This window comes from Haemaphysalis longicornis, unplaced genomic scaffold (genome assembly GCF_048455015.1).
Source record: "Haemaphysalis longicornis isolate Haplotype H1 unplaced genomic scaffold, Haemaphysalis longicornis Haplotype H1 scaffold_10, whole genome shotgun sequence".
NCBI lineage: Eukaryota > Metazoa > Arthropoda > Arachnida > Ixodida > Ixodidae > Haemaphysalis > Haemaphysalis longicornis.
The window spans coordinates 109167559-109184305 of NW_027526204.1; the positions used below are offsets into that span (position 1 = coordinate 109167559).

The window sequence follows — 16747 nt, forward strand, 5'->3', positions numbered from 1 at the left end:
AACGACCACAACTGAACCACCTGTGCGAAAAATACTGTATTTGCCCGTGGCCGGCGTTTTATTGACAAATTAGGGTCCTCCCTGTCGCACAATTCTGTGTGAGTGCTGACTGCATTTGTTGCGTCTCGTAGCAATTTGCAGCAGCACAAACGCACGAGAAAACGCGTGCGCATAAAACGCGCGGAGGAGCGGAAACGTTTGTAGCGCCGCCAGTGGAGCGGTGCGGCGTTCGGCGTAGTCGCTATTTTGCTGCGAAGAGCGTGACTTGTGGCTTCTTTAGATTTGTGATTGCCTCCTTTCGTGGCCGGTGGCTGGCTTGCGCGCTCCGTGATCCGCGTATCCGTGCGATGAACAATCGTGCCGGACACCCACGCGTGCACAAGCTCTGTCTGCGAGCGAGCAGTTTAGTAATAGTGAATTAACACCATAAATCACCGCAGAGGTGAGGAGGAGAAGTAAAACGGAGGGGTTTGGGGAAGCGGCTTGTCACTGGGTCCGCGTACGATGCGTCTGAGGAGAGGATGGGATTGTTGATCGTGAACTCCGTGGCGAAAGGCAAAGGCCAGTGGACGTTGCGGGCGGCACGGCGGTCGGCGAGAGCAGCTGCGATCTACGCAGAGCCGCCTCGCTGAAGACCGGGACAAGGCCCGTCGTCGTCGATGGAGCTTCGCTCCTACGCTGGCACCAGCAATGACTCGGCCGAGAAGCGGCTTGACTGCCCGCTGTGCGAAACGTCGACCAGCATGAGAGATGGTCGCGGTGACAGCTCGCCGTTTGCGGGCACCGAGCCCCCCGTTTGGCAGCCCTGCCGACTGCTCACCACCAACGGGCATCACAAGAGCGTCGCCGACTTGGTCTCCAACGGCTACCCGCACATCATATGTTCCTCACACACTTCTGCTACCAAGACTACCGTCGAGCAGGTACTACTGCCACGCTGGGCGCACTGTAAATGATGCTCTGAATTTGGTGCGCACTTTTTGAGTCTGAATCGATCGAAGCAATTAGCAGCTGCGAGTGGGAAATGCGTCCAACAGTGTCCGGGGGCCGGGCGAATTTTCTCGAGAGAGCGACTGCAAAAAGCAGCTGAGAGCAGGTTTAAAGCTAAAATTGAAATGTGAAAGTGTTGAAGCAGGTTTCGCGTGATTAGCAGCGTCCAGAAAACTTCGCACCTATGAGCGAAGTTAGTAGCGCGTGGTAAGGAATTCTGAATGGTTTAATTATTGGTGCGTTTTTCTAACATTTAAATAGCGCGCACATTTCTCGCCCTCGTTATTTTATTAGGGCACTAAAGGTGATCAAGCTCCTCTTTCAGCACAAATTTTCGGCCTCTGAGAGACTTTGTGTACCTATGTCTCTGGCATAAAATGTGTGCCATTCTACCAAAAATCGTGGGGAGCTGACACACCCATGAATTGTAATGTGCCAAATGACTTAGCATGGAGGCCCGTCTACACTTTTGTTTTGGTCGTTACGCAAAACACATCGACAGACAACGCACATCCCGTCTACCTTGTCTGTCCACGTGTCAATACTTTGCATGAGTTAAAAATGAATTACCAACTAGCCCAACAGCTACCGTTACTGACCTGTCTACGTCATCGTCAGTTTTAGTTTATCAAAGGGCCGCTTCTGATGCACATATTTGGGGTACCGTTGGGAATGAAGGAACAAGATTAATCTAAATAAGTAGGTTAATGTGTCACATGGTAAATACCGTGCTTGCACAATTCTAACGTGTCTGCTATTGTAACATGCAGGTAACATGCAAGTTTACATACGAAAATTCGAAAAAATAATTTGAAGCCGACTCTACCATGCAGATGTAAGAGACGTGACACCGTGTACCTGGTAGAAGACATTTTATTTGACACCCGCAACCCTGGTAGCAAAATTCCTTGCGCTTCATAAACTTGCTTAACCAGCTCCTGCTGGCATTAAAACTAAAACAGGCAACACTGCAAGCCGCTTTCGTGTTCGAGCCCAATAATAATGTGCACGCAAATTTTAAGGCTCTAAAATTTTAAAACTGACCTTTCATTATGTCAGTTTACAAAGTTACTCAACGATCAGTTAATTCAGGAGAGAAAGAAGCTTCTGTTTGTGTTGTCATTACCTAAATCAAAATAGTGCATTCTAAGAATAGACAAATGATGACGGATTTGCATCCACCAGTCAAAACTTATCTTCCGTGGAATGTCAAGTGCTGTTTGGGCACAAGGCAATTACACACTGCTCGAATCATGACAAAAACAGGAATAAGCAGAAAGACAAGAGAGTGCTGCAGCTTTTGTGATTTAATTCACCTGTTCACAAGTGCATACACTCAGCACTAAAAAGTATTTCCAGGCATGCCAAAAGCTTCGAGAAAATGCCCACCCCTGAAAACAGGGGTGAAATATTGTATTTGCTAAAAGGCACTAAAGATCGTCCACCCCCTAAAATCGATGGATTTAGTTCCGATGAGTGAACTAAACAAACGCGAATCATCTGTTCATACTTATTCGTCCTTTCTGCACTTGACCCTCAGGTTCGCCCATCTCGTATTTTCTTGATATCTCCTCAGTTTTGTTCGGAGGTGCGGCCACTTTTTTTTTTTCTTTTTTTAGTTTTTTGCACTTCGCCCGAAAGGTTGCCCATGTTGCATTTTTCACTTGATGTCTCTACTTTGGGTGGGCGTTTTTTTGGAACTTTATGGTAGGTCAACAGGCTCACTTGGAGTGCTCTCACCACTCATTCAACACTCCTCCCTGACAGGTGATTGAGTGGTAAAAGCACTCGCGAGTGAACCTCTCAACCTGCGCCTTGAAGTGCCTCTGAAACCTTTGAGTGAACATGTCGACCTATGACCGGAAGCACCCGTGCATCTCATAAGCTTGCCAACCTATTCCAGTAAAAAAACATTGCAGGAAGAGAGAAAAGTGAGTGCATTGCCTTTGTTCATGTCCACCAGGTGCTGCCCGCATTCCAGAAGGTGCAAATATCCCGCAAGTGCCATAGTTTACCTCGTAGCTTCAAATTCAGGCCGTACCAGCCCAAGTCCACTCCGCCGGCTAACTCCGTACCGCCGTTCCGAAGGCAGTCCTCCGAAGTGGTCGGACCTTCGGACTTCAAGTCACGCCTAGATGTGAGCCCGTTCTCCTCCTCCCCTTGCACAGGGCGTAGCGTATGGTGAACGTAACAGCTTGCTTGAAGAGCTTCGTTTCTTCCAGGTCATAAAAGAATGGTTTGGCACGTTCACCGACGACCAGAAGAACGCAACGCTGAAGGCACTGTTGGTGAGTTTTGGCAATAAGTATGCCACATTTTAGGCCCTGCACGCTGGTGAGTGCTTAAAAGAAGTTATTATAAATTGCAGCGCGAGTATTTTTGTGCCCTCTTACTGTAGTCTAAAAACCCACATGCTCAAGCAATGAAGCAATCTCTCTGCCGTTCTTTTTTCTTCAACTTTAAGTTGAGCATCTGCAGCATGATGTGTGGAAATAAACAGAGCAAGTGCTGCTGTGTTGTGGTGACTGTTTCACTGTGTCCATCTGCCTGCGACAACGTCGGTTGCCGAGGCGACAGCAGAGAGAAGGAGCGAGTTCACACCTGTGCTCTGTCACCTTCCCCTGATGCCCAGGGCCTGTGCGGCCAGTCCCAGAACCACCTGTTGTCCGTCCTCCTCCAGCCAGTTCTTCACGAGCACTGCCCCGACAACTGCCAGGACTGGCTCAGCTCACTTCCACAGGGTAAAAAAAGGGGGGCCTGCCTGTGAACGATGGGGAGGGCTACTGCGCGAGGGCAGAAGGGCACAGCCAGCCTTTTTTTTCTTTTTTTGTTAAAGGAAAACTATACTCACTAACCGTGCAGTGCTGTTGAGGCCATAACGTGTGCAGAGGCGCTAAAAACAGAGGAAAGTAGTACGGAAGCCCATCGTCCACTTTCAGCGGAGGGCAGACTATGTGTTTGTGGAGAAATGTAGGACATTGACGCTACCGCCATCTGTCATTCACAATAGCTGCCCTCATGATTGGTTGAACTTGATACGCCACCCGCCAGGGTGGCGCAATGGCTAAGGAGTTGTGCAGCTGAGCCCAAGGGCATTGAGGGTTCAATCGCGGCCGCGGTGGCTACTTTTCTGATGGCGGCAGAAAATGGAAACACCTGCGTGTTCGAGATTTTGGCGCATGTTGAGGGTCCCCAGGTAAGTGTTAAAAATTAATCCGGAGCAGCCCTCCGCTACGGCAGGCCTCATAGCCCAGGTGTAGCTTTGGTGTGCTAAAACCTGAAAAATAAACAAAAAGTGAAGTAAAATTTGATAAACGACTGCGCGGAGTCTGTTAAGTGTAAAAAAATGTGATTGATCCTTCTTTCATAGGAATCGGTAAAACACGACAGTGAAATGTGCCTTCACAGGAGCAGTAGAATGTTTATTGTGCATCGATAAGAACTTGCACATCACTATTTATATTTCATCGGTATGGCACCGTTAGATTGCATCAACGTTAGACACTGGAGTACATGCGCCAGAGCATTGCATAAATCCGATTGAAACCCCAGGCGCTCGCAAACCGTGTGAATGAAACCGGACAGGTTGTCAGAGAATCGTATGGTGAAGTCACAGTCCGCTACAGCGAAAGGAGCATTATTTGCAGATTGGCAGAAGGCTTGTGGGTGTGCTTGGCGAATGACGACCTGCTGGTGGGTTGCTTCTGAAAATTTGCGACCGCATTAGTCCTGCTCCTTGGTGCGCATGCCAGACGCTTGTGTTGCGACGAGCTCTGCTTGTGGAACGCGGCAGGCAGAGTTCGTAGCTTGGTTCGCAGAGTTCGGCAGACGGATGGCGCCAACTATCGACGCTCATTAGCGTCATGACGCACTACTTCGCGTCATCTCTCCTAGATGGCAGCACCATCTGAATGGAGAACTTAGAGGGAAGGATGTAAGGTGCGTTCGTACCACCATCCACCATGTGGGCTTGATTTCATGGCCCAGTTGGCAAAGCGTTCCCACCTCTTGTTACGGCCAGACTGGCCATGGGGTCGAATCCTGGCCTGCAGTGTAAATGGAACTTTTTCTGGTGATGTCATTTCCGTGGCAGATATGACATCGGTGAGGTTTGTCTACCCCGGCATAAAACACTTTCATGTTAAAATTGTCGATCTGTCCCCCCCCTTTCCTGCCCGACCTCTCTGTCTGCCTGCTGCGGTTCCAGGTCCCCTGCTGCTCATCTTCTCGTACCTGGACCCGGTGTCCCTCCTGCGTTGCGCGTCCGTGTGCCGTGCGTGGCGCGACCTGACCCGTGACCCCTACCTGTGGCAGCGCCTGTGCGCCCTGCCCCAGTGGCGTGTCTCTCCGGCCACCGAGCGCAAGCAGCTGCAGCTGTTGCGCCGCCTCGACGGCCAGGTGGACTGGCGTGCCGTCTTCTGCCAGCGCTTCCGCCTGCGCCGAAACTGGCTGCGTGGCAGCTGCCATGTCCGCACCTTCCACGGCCACACACAGGTGAGCCAAGCCGATCGTGGCCGCGCTCTGGCCGTGTTCCGATTTGCAGCCGCCCCAAGCCAAGCCTGCTCACACAGTGGCTGCATTCGAATTCGCAGACAGCATGATAGACTGATTAAGGAGCAGTCTAATTAGACGTCCAAAACAACAAGAATTGGAACGGGAGAGCGGTCACCACCGCAACCAAAAACATTGCAGCAGACATGGTAACACATTCGTAAAAGCAAATATGTTATCATTATGAATATCACATAGTCAATTTATGTAGGTAAGTGTACGGTAGACAGTACACTATTAGATTACTGTTTAAGCTACTTCACCGGTGTGCAAAGAACTGTCCTCCTGTCTTCTCGGGAAGCGCTGCGTCCACTGCCATGAGCAGGCTGGACGAGTTTTGGTTGGCTTGCTCAACAGTGTGCAGGCAACAACTTTTCCTAGCAAATGCCACAAGAATGCCCTCGTTTTCGATTCCCCATTGTTCCTGCAGGCGGTGTTCTGCGTGCAGTTTGACGACACGCGCATCGTGAGTGGCTCGTCGGACAAGACCATCAAGGTGTGGAACATGCGCACCAACAGTCCCTGGTCCGTCATGACGCTGGTCGGCCACTCGGGCACCGTCCGCTGCCTGCACCTCAGCGGCAACCGGCTCGTCTCGGGGTCCAGCGACTGCACCATCAAGGTACCACTACTCGGGTACCACAAGTGAACAACGGCCACAGCCAGCGTAGTGTATCACTACGCCGCAGCGACAAACCCGGATGCCAATGTGCACGTGTTTTGAAGCGAGATCGCACTTAATGCGTAATGTTGTCTTCTTTTTCACGCCTAGTTGTTTTGTTGTTGCAGCAGGAATTTCAAAACACTCGCAGTAACGCGCTCTTGGCGCTGTGCGGAGTAACAGCCAGCTGAGGTGATGCGGTGCAGGAGCAACTTCCGTCGTCGTTCTTAAGTTGCCCCAAGTATACTCTGCATCACCAACACAACAATGGAGGGCTTGGGTACCAGACAGGGTACAGCAGATGTTGTTAGTAGGGCCATGAAGACAAAATACAAGCTTTGTTCATTAACTGGGTGTTTTTACACGAGATGGGACAGGTGTGTCTGGTTGACATCTTTAATTTTGCCAAAAATTTTATATATAGCTCCTTGATCACAGGGGGAATGATACATGAAGTTATTTTGTGGGAAAAACCGAAAGCTGGCCAGGGTCACTGGTGCACTAAGCGGCTGGCGGAAAATCTGAAACTTCTACCGCTGTAACACAAAAGCTACTGCAGCTATTGCCCTAGATCATTTTATGCAAATACTTTGCGTGCTCTCAAATGTTTTAATGTGTTCATGTTTGGCTCGCAGAGTGAATTCCTTTTAATGAAAATTCCTAAATTCCAGAGTTTAGCTCAGTGAGACAAACACAGCTCTGGTGTGACGTCAGGCTTGCACTGTTATGCAAGCTGGCTTTGAATTCTTTCAATGTTGGCCCATATTGTGTCAGTGTAGCCTGATATTTAAAAGTTTTTCAGTATTTATTGTTTTGTTTTTTCGTTTAATAAAACATCTTTCGCAACTGGAGTGAGTTACCAAAGGCTAGTTCATCCAAATTGAACAATGTTGTATTTTGTGTTCACAGCCCCCTTAATGGAATTCTGTAAGCATCTGGAGGTTGTGGCGTCATGCAGTGATGAGTCCACAGTCCGCAGGCTTTGCACAACCTAGTAGAAGTCCATTGCCAATGCAGACCATCCAATGGCGATCAAAGGGGCTATAGATCTGAAGGTTTCATTTTCATGGCAGCTTTGTGATGTAAGCTGGAAGCTGGGCTCACTTGCATACTGTTGTTGCTATAGATCTGACTCAATTTTCTGACAAACCCTTCAAGATGGCATCCATGTTACTAAAGGCACTAAATGGGCATCGGCAGGGGGTGCGAGAGGGGCACTTGGCCCCCTCCAAGTTGCACCATAACAATTGCCACCTTCCCCCGCCCTCTCCCCCCTACAACGCAACAGGCTTGCCTCTCTCAAGACACAATCCTGCCGACACTCATGCAAGGACGTCCCACCCAACGATATCCCCTTCCTATAACCCATACCCCCTCTTTGGCTACGAGCCTCCTCATTTGAATAAAGACAACCAATCAATCAATTTTTCTGGAGGCCTAGTGGTGCAATCTGGGTTCCACTTGCAGGCTGCGGATTGTTACTTCCAGTGTCCTCTCTCAGTAATGTGACTCTGCCGTATTCTCGTATGCCTTTCACCCGTGGTACGAGCACATTCTTTCTGATCCATGAAGACTTTCGGAGTTGCCGTGACTGTTCTTGCTGAGGCAGCGTACCTCTTTTCCCTCCTCCTCCTCCCCGCCTGCTGCCCTCAGGTGTGGGACCTAAGCACGGAGCACTCGTGGTCCAGCATCGCCTGCAAGGGCACCATGGTGGGCCACATCGACACCGTGCGCTGCCTCCAGGCGGACCAGCGACAGGTCGTCAGCGGATCCTACGACCGCACCCTCAAGGCAAGTCTGAAGTCTAAAGCCCCTGATTTGTGGCTCTGGAAAGAAGGCACCATGCTCAAGTGGTGTCCCCTTTTCTGGTTTCGTGCTTCGCACCATTCATCTTCTCTCGAGAGATTCACTTGCTGAGCAGTTTGCTGCAGCTGGGACTAGATTAACCCTTTCTGGTCCGTTGTTGGGCCGTGCCCAAAAACGCGGCGGTCCGTTGTTGGTCACGTGCTGGGTAGACTCCAACAACCCTGTAAAGGGAAATAGCTGAGGGAGCGGCATCAACGGAGGTGGGCTTGCAAGCGCTGGCTGCGTGACCTTATGCCACACGTCTCCTAACTTTTTTGTTCTCCATGCTTCTCTTACTGTCGGTGAGCATGTGCATGCTATTTTCGTCTTGCTCAAGATAAGTTCAGCCACTTGGCACCAGTTCACCACATCATTTAAAAGAAACATCATGTGGTATGCACGAGCCGACGGCAACTTGTGTGACTAGCACCAGTTCGGTGTCACTGAACAGGGTGCGCACTACTGGCATAAGCTGAACGGGCAGCTCTCGGTATGCAACACTCGGAAGACCTCGTTTTGTGGGCGCCACGCTGTGCACCTGGAACTGAAGGACAAGGTGGTGACGTTTGTCCACGAGTATTGTGCGACATCTCTACGAATGGATGGCCAGCGACAACCCCGAGACGCCAGCTGGCCGCCTTCAAGACTGCCTCTCGCGATGGTCTGCACGTGGGTGTATCATTCTTGGCGCTCACTTCCTGATGTCATGTTCTTGCTAGTGTTTAATTAGTAATTTATGAAAAATTCCCCGGACTGCACTAAGGACGGCTTTCTGTGTTGGAGACAGCCAGGCAGAAGCAGTTGACGACAAGATTTCAGACGGCTCTAATGAGTAACCTTAGGCAAAACAAGTGATCGATAAGACGTTGTTGTGTCCCTAACTTTTTTTTTCGAGTTTTCGCCAATAAAGTCTACACTGAATGGGCCTACACTCTGGACGTCATCTCCAAATGGACAACGCCCACGCACCTTGCTAGTCCTCGGTGCCCCTACTGCGGCAGCAACAATACACCGAACCTTTTCCACCTCACCCGGGCATGTTCAGCTTACTCAACTGGCCGCAACCAGTTCCTCGCAACGCAAGTACGCTTGACGACTTCTGAAGAACACATCCAACATATCAGAAAAAACCTCCAAATGTTACAGCAAATTACAGAATTCGGTCTAAAAACAGGTCTCTATGAAGTGGTATGATAGCGGATCATCACCCTCTCTCTAGGTGACCCCTCAAGCACACCCTTTGTGGCCCCCGAATGGATGATCGTCGTATCAGGGTGTCCCCACCACTGCTTCAACTGTGCGTATAGTACCCCTATGGGTACAACCAGATATAATATGCTAAGTGAACGTTCACAGTGCAGTGAAAGGATTCATATGAACCATCTTCCCCTACCCTTTTTTCCATATCCCACAACAGGGCCTATTGGCCTCCTTCTAATAAAGTCATCCATCCCATTCCATTCCCATTTCTCGGCCACGGGGTAAGGGGGTCAACCTATATTCCGATTTGTACGGTCCTTGCAGGTGTGGGACATGCGGACTGGGCGGTGCCTGCGCACCCTTGTCGGCCACACGGGGGCAGTACTGTGCCTGCAGTACCGCGGGGACCGGCTGGTGTCGGGCTCGTGCGACCGCACCATTCGGGTGTGGCAGCTGGGCACCGGTCGGCACGTGGCCACCTTCCAGGGGCACCAGGACGCTGTCACGTGCTTGCAGTTCGACTCCATGCAGGTCAGGGGACAGTCACGCCTTGCCTGGCAGCACGGGGGAAAGAATACAAAGCACTTCTCACGGGTCCTGAATGCGGAAGCATGAATGTCCCAATTGAAAACCTGAGATGCCTTGTGTTGTCAAGGGATTTTACAAGCTTGCCACTGAAGACGCTCTGCTTTGCGATCCGCCATAACGCTTCCCGATGGCTTCAGTCTGTCTCCTACATGTTGCACCGCTGCTTATTCATGCTGCTGTGTAATAGCAGAGTTGGCAATGGTGGTGAATTTCGCTGCTTGTTCTTCCCCTACCTTCATCTGACGTGTACTGGAGGGGACGACCACCTCTCGCTACTGCTGAATCTAAGCTTGCACTGGGGAACACCTGGTGATGTAGAACACCTTGTGAAATGGAGTTCCTTTGAAGGAGCTGTTTTTCTGTTGCGGATGCCAGACGCCACTCCTTCTCACTCAAATCAAATCAAGCGAAAGCATGTTTTATTTGCCATCATACATGGTAGATGAGAGAGCAGCGGGAAAAAAGCTGCTTGCAGGCAGCTCGAGCAGCCCACAGCCCCTATTTTATTTGGTTCAGCACAGCAGCACAGCTGTCATGCAATATCTGATGAAGTCACTTCGTCCTTACTGCATGACACTGGTGGATAAACGCATTGAAGCATGTTGGATTTTGGTGGTGCCCCCAAGGCTTGGAACTGTGCCCCCTGCTTCTCGTGGCAAAACACAGGTGGTGAGCGGGTCCCTGGACCGCACTATCAAGCTGTGGGGGCTGTCGAGCGGCCACTGCCTGCGCACCCTGGACTGGATCAAGTCCGAGGGACACACGGGCGTGGTGCGCTGCCTCCAGGCGGACCAGTGGCGCATCGTGAGTGCTGGCGACGACCGAGCGCTCAAGGTCTGGGGGCTCGACTCGGGCCAGCGCCTGGTCACCCTGCGCAACCACTCGGACGGGGTCACCTGCCTGCAGTTCAGCGACTGCCTCATTGTCTCGGGCTCCTACGATCAGACCGTCAAGCTCTGGGACTTCACAGTCTGTTGAATCCCTTGTCGGAGTTGATAAACCCCCTTCCGTCATGCAACGGCTGCCTACTGTGGCGGCAAAGAGCGTGGTGGGGGAGGCTTGGCAACCATTAAGTGTGTTTATTTTCTACCCCCCTTCCACCTTTTCCATGCATACAAGACAAATTGTGAGATTCGAACCTAGTGTCCATTCAATCAGAAAGGAAATGTTTTTGTGCTTGTTGAAGCTGGAAGACATTAGTTATGTTCCACGAGACAGTTGAAATTACAAAATGAGGCAATGAGATCAGGAGCTTGTGTGTCCAGTAATGCTTCTGTTGCAGATGGGTGCGCAAAGATAGGAGGAGGTTACATGAGCTGTGAATAGCCGTTGTAATAATTGGGTAAACTGTGAAAACCGTACTAAAGCTCTCTGATGTCAGCTTTCAATTAACTGCTATATGCGGTGGCACTTTCATTGCGATAAGTACTGTTTCCATGTTAATTGATTGGACGCCTCTCCAAGCACGGGCTAGAAGCCAGTTAATGATGATGCTGAATGGGTGGTGTTGAGGTAAGGTTTAAACCACCTGCATTTTTTATTCAGCGGTTGTGTTTCTACACTTCAAACACAGCGCAAGTTACTTCGAGCTGTCAGAAGCAGTGAACACATCAGTTGAGGCTCTGAATATTAGACATGAACTGCAATGACACAGTAAGGCGGGCTAGTTGGTTCTGTTGTATGAGTGTGCACAAAAATTTCTGCTATAAAAGATTAAACACTTGCACATCCCCTTCTCCCTTTTTTTTTGTACTTTGGAAGTTTTGTGACTTTAGTAGCCACACCAACAAAGACCACGTTTGTCTTGTTCGCCACGGTTAGCTTTTCATTGCTCCTGGGATTCGCAAGCTAAAAACCCTCCTCAAATTTGAAAAAAATTGAAGGCTTTCACGCGAATTCTTCACATGCTGTGCAATACAAGTGGTCGACATTGTTGCCAGGTCTTTCCTTCATGGTTCTTGCCGCGGCGGCTCAGTGGCTAAGATGTACTGCTGAGCCCATGGACGCGGGTCTGATTCCTGGCCGTGGCGGCCGCTTTTCTGATGGAGGCGAGAAGCGGAAACGCCCATGTGTTTGATATTTGGGCACGCGTTAAAGATCCCCAGGTGGCCAGAATTAATCTGGTGCTCTCCACTACGGCACACCTCATTGCCCAATTGTAGCTTCGGCGCGTTGAACCCCCAAAATTTGGATTTTTCTTTCCTCCTGAGTAGGCAGTCGTTGCATGAAGCTTGCCGGTGGTTAATGCACAAAGCCGGTGTCCTTTCTTTCCGGTGCCCGTATCTTTTGTACGCCGCCAACTTGTTGCCGTCATCCGTGTTTCCAAATCGGCCTCAGATGGCTGGGTGGGCTCTCGGGGTTGGCCTGTGTTTGTACTATAGCATGCTCGTAAGGTTGACTACAAGCTCACAGGTTTTGTCCTTTTGCAACAACGTGGGTGCTTTTATTTAACTTATTTATGCGGGAGAGCTCGACTGCTTTTTTTTTACTTTTTGTTCGCGCTACCCCTTTTTCTTTTCCTTTTTGGCGTGAGCTGAAAACTGGTAGACTGCATTTATGATGTGTGGGCGATGGTAGCTCGTTTGTTGGGTTACGACTTTCGCAGTCTTTGTTCCCGGTTCCGACGACAGCTGTTCCGGTGCATCAAACCCTCCTGGACGATTGTACGATTACTTCCGTTCGCGGGACAAAGCAGTGCTTATTAGCTTTTGGCATTGTAGGGGTCAGCTCTGTCACTGTGATTTTTTCTGTCTTTAAAATCTGTTGTACAAGGTATATTTCTTTATCGTATATTGGGCCTCAGAAACGAATGCAGTTACAAACATCATTCTGCGAAAACTGAGTGTAGTGTTACGTTGGCGGGGAAATACAAACTTGCGCTGATTTCTGGTACACAGGTTGTGTGGCTGGCTTCGAGAGGGTAATAAGTGCATGTGTACGTCCATATCATTAGCTAAGTAAGCACTTTCTAAGGTAACACGGAGCTCTAAAATGTAAAGCATTGGAGGCAGAGCAAATCGTGTCGGGAGATGGCAGAACCTTCGATAGTTGACTCAGGCTTAAAGGTAGCAAGTGTACTCTTTGAAACACTGAGCTTATTGTACGCAGGATTTCCAGGACATTGCTTTGAAGTTGCGGGGACGTCGCCAAAGGCGTGTTTGTTCGCATATGCATGATGTCCTAGAGGAGCACTGTTTAAACGAAAGCAGTGGGTGCCAGTTAACAGGGTACTGTGGAGTGACTGGATGTTGGTGTACTGCGCCAGGTTAGGCCTCTAGGACAGGCAGAATATGTCAGCTTTTCTTTTTTTTTTTTTTTTTTTTTTCACGTTTGAAAGGAGGTTATGTTAATAAAGCAAGAAAGTCAAAGAGTACCTACTGTTCTTCGAGAGCAGGCATTTAGAGTCTGAAAGTGGTCTGCGCTATCTCCAAAGCATTCTCAGCATTGAGTAAAGAACAGAGGCCCAGTAGTCAAGCATTTAAATGCACCAGAGATGCCGTAACAATTTTGTTATTTACTTTGCGAGGGCTCAAGGAGCTTCTGCATTTACAAATGGTTTACTTGGTAAGCTTTCAAGAGTGCTACACAAAGCTTGGTAGCTCCCTTATGGGGGACGCTCAATTGAGCTTCGAAGCAATTTTTTTTTGTCTGTGAGATTACAAGTCTTGGGAGCTAGATTTATTGCCATTATTTTCTGCACGTGTGATAAAAGGTTGGTAGGAGCAATAATTGGGAAGCATGAATTTTTTTTTATATATCCTTTGCACAAATTCATTTTTTGCACACTTGGTATGAATAACCTGCCATTGTGAGGTTTGAGGAGAAAAAAAAGTTTGCTGGTGCACTTTTCCTTTTTTTGCTTGTGTACTGCTCTCACAGGGTTTCCACTTGATGGAGGGTATACCGTATTTACTCGATTTTAACGTGCACCTGATTTTTCCAACAGCAAAAGAGAAAAGTGCGAAAATTTTCTGAGCAGGACAAGCTGCCCATGGATGTCGTTATTGCGATAGGCAGTTCGCTAGCGCAGTTTCAATTTGTCCTCGATTCTTACGTGCATGTGAATTTAGGTCTTATTTTCCGGGGGGAAAGGTGCGCGTTATAGTCGAGTGATTATGGTAACCTTCCTTGACTCTTGGTCTGGGCCCAGTGCTGACTACAAGGCATTGTGTACAGACTAGGCATGTACCGTTGCTGGTGCACAACCAAGTGTTACGAAAGTGTCTTTTGTCATGTACGTTTGTGTTTGCGATATGATACCTTGTTGCACGCTACACACGCCTATGCAAGACATTTGCGAGCTTGGTTGCGATGCATATCTTGCCAGCCTTAGCTTAGGTTGCAATAATTACTCTTCAGAACTTGTCACGCACGGTTATTTCCGGCTTCTTTTTGTGTGCGTCGTAGCGTCCTGTTCCACAGCGAGGGCTCTGTACGTCAAGGTGCGGGTTGCTAGGGTAATCTGTGTGCTTATTATTTGTCAGTTCGGGCGTTGGCAATTGTAAATGTACCCTTATAACTGCACGGCACGGTTTGAAGTTATTGCACACTTTTTTTTTTTGTTTCTTGGCGAATGCGTTTTGTATTGTGTTCTATTACCGGTGCATTCCAGTTCTCAGGTGTCTACGTGCCAAGGCCACCAAGTCTCGCTTTTATAGTATGAAACTGAAGTACGTCAACATGAATGATCTTTACACCCACCCGAACGATCTTTACACCAGTGTAGCTCCAGTGTACAGCGATTGTTGTTTGTACCTTTGACAGGTGGGAAGATGAGGGAGGCAGAGATAGCACTAAAAAGTAAGAGCGTGAAGAACACTCGTTAAGAATATTCTGACGGCTGAATTCTTTATGCAATTACAAACATCTGGTGGGGGTGTTTGGTACGTGCTTTCTTTTTTTTTTGAGACAGGGGCGGGGATTTGAAATGTTTTAACCAGGGCTGTATTGACCAAGTTTGGCCATCTGGTTGCCATCTGTACAGTAAAACCTCGTTAACAAGAGACACTCTTACAAGAGACTTTTGGTTATGAGAGACATTTGAACGAAGACAGTTTGGTCGGTTTCCCTATGTTCCCCATGTTAGCAACCTTGCTTACAAGAGGCACATTTTCTGGGTCCCTTGAGTGTCTCTTGTAATGAGCCTTTACTGTATAATATAAAGGTATCACTAAAGTGTAATACTAAACTTCCCGTCCCTCTCTGATTGAATTGCATGAATCTAATCTGCAACTATTATTCTTTTCAAGAAATTCAAATTGCAGTTCAATCAAACCTGGGGATTTATTTCATTTGGCAAACGAGGATACATTTGTGCATCATGTGTAAATTGCAAAGTAGTTTTAGGAGTGAGCCACCCACCACCCTGCCATTTTTAAATCGGCATTTTAGAGCTGCCATTTGTGCTACGACACGGTTAAGGGCTTGATGGTAATGGAAGTGAAAAAGTGGTTCTGGGGTGCAGGTTAGGGTTAAAATGCTTTTTGCATTGCCTTGGCGAGAGCTTATCCTGTATAAGAATCACTTCAGGCACTTTTATCACCTTGATCGCCAAGGTTGCGAACTGTCACCCACATTCTTCAAATCGTCCGTATTAACACTTCTGCTCGTCGTTTAGCTTGCAGCTGCTTAAAGTCAGTGGCTCAGTGTGGTCGCCTATTGTGAAAGTAAGTGGATCGTAGACCTAGGTTTTGCATTTCCCAACGCCACGGAAAAAAAAAATGGTTGGTTGCAAAACCGTCCATGGTACTGACCGCGTGGTTTTACGGCTTCTTTTTGGCAATGCTTGCAACCGGGTGCATTTGAAGTCATCCGTGGTGGTGAAATTGTCTTGTTGGTAAGTGGTGAATATAGTACCTTGCACTTTGTGGCTACATTTATGAACCAAAAGAAATTGTTTGGTTGTTTGCTCTTTTTTTAGGCACTGTCACCGCTTTGTTTTTTTTTTTTTTTTCTTCGAGACTTCAAGTTTCTTTGGTTAGCTGAAGCAATCTCTCTCCATTTTCTGGACGCACAGTGAGATTTTTCTGGGGATTTTTTGTTTTTTTGCACAGCACTTGGGTTAATTTTTTGCACGCTTCGCACCGTTTTGAAGGTGCACATCTCTCGGGGAATTTCCTGTGGTGCTTCTTTTTTTGAAGTTTCATTCCACCTTGGCGAGAGTTACATTTGGATGTGGGAAAAGAGAGAGGGGCTGAGAGGGTCACATGTGCTGGGGACGCAACTCTCTGTATCGTACCGTTTTTCACGTAGCTAGAATGTGTTGTGTACTGTTTGCACGCCAAAAAAAAAAGAAATGTTGTGTACGCGCTGGAAAAACGCTGCTACAGTGCATTTGTTAGGTCAAACCCAAGCTCTGTAGAGAAGTACCCTTAACATTAGTTGCAGACGCTAGTTTATTGTTCCCTTTTTTTTTTTAGTTAGCAGCTTGGTTGTAGTTCTCTCCTGAAGGTGCATTAAGCCTGTTGGTGCAAGAATTGAACAGCAAAGTATTTAGACAGTGCATTTAGCAGTGGGGCTTGAATATGCAAAAAACAAGTCTGTTTTTTTTTTCCCCCCGTCTTTGGCCGAAACCTTCGGTGCCGTGTCGCATTTCTTTTTGTCTTTCCGCAGGTACAACATGTTTGCATGTGTGTGTGTGTAACCAAAGTCCGATTTCCGTCCCGTCTTGGATGTTCAAAGTACGACGCACTTCCTTGCCTTGTGGCTGTGTCCTTTCCTGGAGAACAGGGATGATGCTGTGTCATGACTTGAGCAAGAAATAAAGTTATGCAATGCGCACTGCTGGCTTGTTCTTTGTGGTATCGAAAAAATTGCTTTTCTTTGTTTTTATTTTAGACTTCCAAGGAACGGTTTTGAAGGAAGTGAATGGTCTACAAGGTGAAGTTTACTGGTACTGTTAAAATTGGTAAG

General features: G+C 48.3%; 1 protein-coding gene across 1 annotated transcript; it reads left to right on the plus strand.

Annotated features, from left to right (window-relative positions):
* Window positions 1–200: 200 nt before the first annotated feature.
* LOC144159096 (uncharacterized) lies at window positions 201–16615 on the plus strand. Its single transcript, XM_077690373.1, has 9 exons — window positions 201–923; window positions 2954–3127; window positions 3213–3278; window positions 3623–3731; window positions 5198–5484; window positions 5972–6163; window positions 7856–7993; window positions 9572–9778; window positions 10502–16615. Exons 1-9 carry the CDS (start codon window positions 660–662, stop codon window positions 10811–10813), a joined length of 1749 nt encoding a protein of 582 aa, XP_077546499.1. The 5' UTR covers window positions 201–659; the 3' UTR covers window positions 10814–16615.
* Window positions 16616–16747: the final 132 nt, after the last annotated feature.